The sequence below is a fragment of the Mus caroli genome, chromosome 15, assembly GCF_900094665.2.
Source record: "Mus caroli chromosome 15, CAROLI_EIJ_v1.1, whole genome shotgun sequence".
Taxonomy (NCBI): Eukaryota; Metazoa; Chordata; class Mammalia; order Rodentia; family Muridae; genus Mus; species Mus caroli.
This window is the reverse complement of record NC_034584.1, coordinates 91,983,232-91,989,660: the sequence shown is the minus strand read 5'-3', so window position 1 is coordinate 91,989,660 and position 6,429 is coordinate 91,983,232. Positions and strand designations below refer to the sequence as shown.

The 6,429-nt window shown below is 48.8% G+C and overlaps 1 protein-coding gene across 2 annotated transcripts in view; it reads left to right on the top strand.

Annotated features, from left to right (window-relative positions):
- Positions 1-510: 510 nt before the first annotated feature.
- Positions 511-6,429, top strand: part of Znf641 (zinc finger protein 641) — an 8,598-nt gene continuing 2,679 nt past the window's right edge. The window contains exons 1-4 of one of the 2 annotated variants that reach the window (XM_029469433.1): positions 511-616; positions 2,876-3,084; positions 3,734-3,825; positions 5,735-5,864. In XM_029469433.1, the coding sequence (XP_029325293.1) occupies positions 2,901-3,084; positions 3,734-3,825; positions 5,735-5,864 (406 nt within the window). In that variant the 5' untranslated portion in view covers positions 511-616; positions 2,876-2,900. The remainder of the gene's footprint in view (positions 617-2,875; positions 3,085-3,733; positions 3,826-5,734; positions 5,865-6,429) is intronic. The other variant, XM_021184180.2, reaches the window with a different exon arrangement.

Sequence of the window (6,429 nt, the reverse complement as noted above, 5' to 3'; positions counted from 1 at the left end):
TTATCTGTTTTGTAGGTCTTTCTGGTCTTTTCCAGCCAACAGAAATCTGTCGCAAGTCACATTTGTAATATGTAAAACTAACACACTCAACCTAATGTAGCTTCGATATTACGTTTTTTTAAAATCAAGTCGTCTAAATGTGCAGTGCACACTTGTAGCCCATGTCTCTTCAGGTCTGAAGGCAATGCAGCAAGCATCATTGCCCACTTCACACAGCACCATCTTGTTGGAGCCAACGTGAAGGAAGGCATCATTAGAAGCCCACTGTCCAGTCGGGTTTGGCAGTCTGTCTGTCGGGAGGGCTAGTCCTAGGGGAGGGTTCCAGCCCTCTTGTACTCCCACCCCCGCCCCCACCCTACCGCCAGGCGCCGTGGGAGGTCGCAGGCGGTGGGCGGGGCCCCGGGAGCAGAAAAGCCCGTGGGCTGCGGCGACAGGAGTGTGGGTCCAGCGGTCCTCTCCGCCCGCGCCCGCCCCCGCCCGCACCACGGAGCCCCGGAAGCGGCGGGATTTCCTGTGCCCGCCCCGCGCCGGCCCTGTCGCCTGTCGCTTGCTGTGCGGGCCCGCGGGCTCGGCCGGCCGCTCCGGGCGGGAGGCAACGCCAAGGGGCCGAGCCGGGGTGAGTGGGGCTGGGGTGCGGGCGGGCGTGGAGGAGGGCACCAGCCTGGCCGTGGGGACGGTGGCGTCGGTGTCGCATGCCTGGTCCCGCCGCTGTCACTTGCGTGGGCGTCCCCGCAGCACCTTTCTGTCACTTGGTATAGCTCCTGCTCGCGGGAACCTGTTTTCTGGTCCCACTTAGCCAGTTCCAGAATCTTCTGAAATCTGACCCTCCCCGGGGTGCTGAGTCTGACTCTGAAGAAACCTTATTCTGCTGTGGGCTCGGGGCCCGAGGTGCCACACCCGCGGTGGCAGGGCCACTGAGCCACTCTTCGTCCCTGTGCCCTTGGGCCACTCTTTGATACTAAGGCCCTGTCTCTGTCCAGAAGAACTCGCTGAAAAAAAAAAACAAAAACAAAAACAAAAAAAACCCCAAAACCTTCAGCAGGTGCCCTGCCTCCCAGATACATAAGCAGGCAACAGAAATGAAAGCCCAAGAACCCAGGCTCCAGCAGACTTGGGATCATCGTGAACTAGGGGCAAGGAAAGATAGAAGACAGGTTAAGGTGGGAGCCCAGGTGCTGGCCCTGCCAGGAGCATCCTAGGAAATGCAGGCAGGTGACAGTGATCCATGCCATCCTTTGCTCCGGGTTCCCCCTAACATTTCCACAGGTTTTCTGTCATCCAGCTGGCCCAGTGCGCTCTGCAGAATCAGGCCAGGGTGCATCCCTGAGGCCCCAAAGCCATCTTTGAGCTTTATTGACAGAAGAGGAATTTGTTCTTTCTGTACATTGTAACTGGCCTGGGGTCTGCTGTAGCCTTTCCCAGCCTCCTGGGTTCCTGCAGATGTTACTGGATGATCCTGTGAGCTAAAATAGCCCCTGAGATTCTCTATATGAGTACCCTGTCACTGTCTTCAGACACACCAGAAGAGGGCATCGGATTCCATTACAGATGGTTGAGCCACCATGTGGTTGCTGGGAATTGAACTCAGGACCTCTGGAAGAGCAGTTAGTGCTCTTAACCATTGTGCCATCTCTCCAGCCTGCCCCTGAAATTCTGACTTGTTCTAGGGAGATTATTGGTCACTCGGTCTACATAGAAAGGGAATAAAAATGACAGACATGGATTGCCACGCAGTAAGTTGTTCCACAGTTGTTATCAAATGGGACCTGTCTTGTTCTAGGATTGTTGTGGACTCTAGAAAACAAACAGAATCAAACAAATTTTGATTATAGCCCAAATCTTTCCTGTGATCAAAACCACTTATTCTGTTTGATACATAGACATATTTACAGGTGGCCTGACTGGCCGACCATCTGTTGCTTGTCAAGCCCAAACTATGTCTGTTGGTTTAGCTTTTCCAGAAGCTGGGTTTCCTGCCCCTTTCTTGATTCGAATCTCTTCCCGTGAACAAACACTGGCTTCCCCATACCGTTCTTGAAGTTGGATATATTCTTTGTAAGGCGCTGTGACCGGTGCCTGTCACACACTTCAGCCCTCAGGGCTGCTTATTCCCTCTCATGCTGTATTAGTAATGCCACCTTGCAGCCTCCCAGGGTTTCTCCGCATGCTGACCTTTCCATGATCTCCTTTAAACCTCGGCTTCTCACTGACCTGCAGTTCCAGCTCCCTGTCAAGGCTGCGTTGAGTGCTTACAGTTTGCTTTTATAGCTGTCTAAGTTAGGGGTCTTTCTGCTGGGTTTTTATCAGTTCTCATTTCCTACATAAGTGTGACAGATCATGGGTCCCTTCACTGAGACTTTTCTTAAGGGAGGGCTATCTGGTTCAGCTCGAGAGAGACAGCAGGTACTAATGACAGGTCACCCCCCCTCGGGTGGGACTTCTACATCAGTTGATGAAAATGTAATGTGAGGCATAGAATCTCCAGGTATGATAGCATCCATCTTTGTTGAGTGGATTCGTTCTTGTGTTCTCAACGAATTCGCTGCGCCTTGAGAGATTGTGATACAGTGGAAACCCTCTGGATCTTCAGGATTGGACTAATTGTGTTTTAAAGTGAAGTTTCTTGCAGCCCTGGGGGAAGGTCTGTTGATAGCATGAGGCCTTCGAAATAACAGGGACTTGACTGTGTGGCGCCTGTCAGTTCCTGAGCTCCTCTTGGAAAGCTTGGCTCACACCATGCTTGGTAAGCTCGTCTTCCATGGGGCTCCTTGGACCATTTCCTGTCCTTAGCCTTAAGAGCTGTTCTCTGAAGCTTCCTTGGGCATATCATCTTCATCCATGATAGAAGAGTGCATCACTTCCTGACTTGTTCCAGGTCACAGTGTGTGCTTGCTGCAGACATGCTTTCAGAGCAGGCTGTAGGCCTGGGCACAGGATGGGAGCCAATGAATGCACAGCTGGATGCGGCAGAACCCCAGTCAGAAAGAGGAACCCGGGAAGTGGGCCCGTGGAGAACAGCACCAAGGCCGCTGGAGCACCTTCACTGTGGTCTTGAAGACGAGCCACTGTCCCTTCAGGAGAAGGGTGAGAGCACATGGGGGGTCAGGGAGGGGTTGGAAGCACTAGAGGTCTTCTAATCTCTGCTCCAAAAGAGGCATTAAAAATTCCTAACCTGACTAGGTACAGTGGCTCAAACTTGTAATCACATTTCTTGGAGGATTGCCATGAGTTTCAGGCCAGCCTGGGCTACAGAGCATGGCCCTGTCTCAAACAACAATAGTTAATTTTTAACTGCCACCAACTGAAGTATGTACCAGATACCAGGTTCAGTCTGTTTACCCTGGGCCCTGCTGTCCAGAGGTCCTGCATCTTCCAGACTATGTGCAGAGGCTTTTTTTTTCTCACACAGTCCTCATTCCTCCAACAGGCAAGCATGTCATTAATGGTGTTGAATGTGGGAGACCCAGGAAGTCCTGGGAGACTCATTACTGTTGGAGACCACAGTCAGTAACATATATGTCACATGATGAGCATCAATCAGTACCATCCAACCTAAAGCCAGTCTTCACTCAATGTCCCCAGATCCTTGCAGAACTGTTTGAGTGGAGGCCTCTACATCTCTATATATGTGTTTGAGTTTTACCAGTGAGCACGGGTGGAGAAGATAAATAACAAGTGCATCCTGGGAAAGATGGGTGGCTCATCTCTGATGGTTCCTCTCTCCCCTCACCAGCAACTTCTGCTCCCTGGGTTCCGGCCGTTCCCCAGGAGGGGAACACTGGAGACTGGGAAATGGCAGCCGCACTTCTTGCAGCCGGATCCCAGGTAAGCTGTACTCCCCCTGTTCTCTCCCAAGGTTGGTGTCATTGCCCTTCCACAGCTCGGGCATCATCCCACTGGCTTGTTAGTTCCCGTGAACACTAAAGTGTGCCTCGAATGGAATCGATTCTGTTTAAGGGATGTGTAATGTTTTTCTATTGGGTGATTGTGTTATCTGTTGGATGAGAGTGGGGATTTCAGAATAACCAGTTGATTCTTTTAGAAAGAAAATCTGAAATCAGGCATGGTGGTACCTGCTTGTAATTCCAGTTTCTGGGGAGGCTGAGGTAGGAGTGTGGCTTGAGTCCAAGAATTTTGGGACAGTCTGGGTGGCACAGTGAGACTTTATCTCAGAAAGAAAGGAAGAAAGAAAGAAAGAAAGAAAGAAAGAAAGAAAGAAAGAAAGAAAGAGAGAGAGAGAGAGAGAGAGAAAGAAAGAGAGAAAAAGGGGAAGAAGAAAATGGAAAGAGAAAGAGAGAAAAAAGGGGAAGAAGGAAATGGAAAGAGAGAGAGAAGAAAGAAGGAAAGAGAAAGAACGGAAAGAAGGAAGGAAGAAAGAGAGAGAGAGAGAAAGAAAGAAAGAAAGAAAGAAAGAAAGAAAGAAAGAAAGAAGGAAAGAGAAGAGAAAGAGAAAGAGAGGGAAAGGAAGAGAAAGAAGGAAGGAAAGAAAAAAGAAAGAAGGAAGGAAAGGTAAAGAAAGAAAAGAGAGAGAAAGAAAGGGGAAGAAGGAAAGGGAAAGAGAGAAAGAGAAAGAAAGAGAAAAGAAAGAAACATAGGGAAAGAAAGACAGAAAGAGAGAAGAGAAAGAAAGAAAGAAAGAAAGAAAGAAAGAAAGAAAGAAAGAAAGAAAGAGGAAGGAAAGGGAAAGAAAGAAAGAGAAAGAAAGAAAGAAGACAAAGAACGAGAGGGAAAGAAAGAGAGAAAGAAAGAAGGAAGGGAAGGAAGGAAGGAGGAAGAAAGAAAGAAAGAAAGAAAGAAAGAAAGAAAGAAAGAAAGAAAGAAAGAAAGAAAGAGGAAGAAGGAGAAAAGGAAAGAAAAGAAAAGAAAAGAAAAGAAAAGAAAAGAAAAGAAAAGAAAAGAAAAGAAAAGAAAAGAAAAGGACAGAAAAAATGTCCTGGAAAAGGTAACAAAAGAGGGGCCAAGGAATGCCTGGAGGAGCATCAAGTAGACTGGGTGGTGTAGATTGTGGAGCTTTTAGGAGAGAGAAGAGAAGAAAAAACTATGCAAAGATCTGGAAAGAGGATGCAAGTGGAGAGAGCAGCCGTGGAGAGAGAGCAGCGTTGGCAGTGGTGACATTTCAGGACGCTTACTATGTGTAAGCCTTCCTGTGCACTTTATACATACTAAGTCCTGTAAGAACAACTCAGTCACTCCATCCCATTGCAAGAACATTGGCGCAGAGAAAGATGGAGGCATTTGGATAACGCCACTCATGCAGTAGCCGCTTGCCTCCAAACTATGAGCTTACCCACAATGCTTTAGCACCGAAGAGACAACATCGGCGTGCTCAGGAGGTGGGCATGTTTTGTTTATATCATGTTGTGTTGACAGAGAAGGGAAGGTCAAGTGGAGGAAGGAGACTGTGGTACAGTCTACAAGAAAGACTAAGGCAGGTAAGAAGAGACGCAGGAGACACCTGTAGTTAAGCCAGAGACCCGTTGAGTCTGACTTCTCATGGTCTCGCTCAGGAAACTCCTCTAGTCACTTTTCCCATATTCACTCCTCGGCCTCATCTCTTTTTCTCTTTCACAAAGCTACGGGCCTTGCCTAGTGCTTTGTTAACCTGCTAGGGTTGTTGTTTTTTTTCCGGGGGGTCCTTTCTTGCCCTCTTTCCTCGTCCACCTCAGCCCTTCATAGTGAGGTCGTGTTTCCCGTCAGAGCAGATGCTAACAGACATCCGCCTGTCTTGTTTCAGGGCCTAGTAACTATCAAGGATGTGTCCTTGTGCTTCTCTCAGGAGGAGTGGCGGAGCCTGGACCCCTCGCAGACAGACTTTTATGGAGAATATGTCATGCAGGAAAACTGTGGGATCGTCGTCTCTCTGAGTAAGCAGGATCTTATGTGCCCTGGAGGGATGGGGCTGCCCCCTTCTGGGTGTTGGAAATTGCCTGCTGAGGAGACTTTGGCAAGGGCTCTGTCTAAGCAACAAGGAAAGATGTTGGTGCTAAGCCCTAAAGGGTTGAAGTGAGGGATCTCTTTGTAAATAATGCTAAATTGTGGAGTGGAAACTTAAGGCTCATCTTGGTTGGGAATTTGAGTCTCCTTACACAGCCGAGAAAGGGCCACTTGGAGCTGGGTCCTGGAAACTGGAGCATCGCCCTGGGGAAGGTGAGGGTTATACCAGTCAGACTTAACAGTGTTAAGGTAAAGTTGGAAGCAGAAAGGATGTGGCCAGAGGGTTTGAAGGAAGAGAACTGGCTCACTGGGAGAGAGCTTGTGGTTTTCTAGGAAAAGGAAGAGGGACTTGACTGGGAGACATGACTGGAGGCTTGTGTCTGGCTTTTTTATCCTGTCATCCCAACGAGGAATCTAGGAAGCAGTTTTGTCCATTAATACAGAATTATTGAACTAACCTGGGGTGTGTGTGTGTGTGTGTGTGTGTGTGTGTGT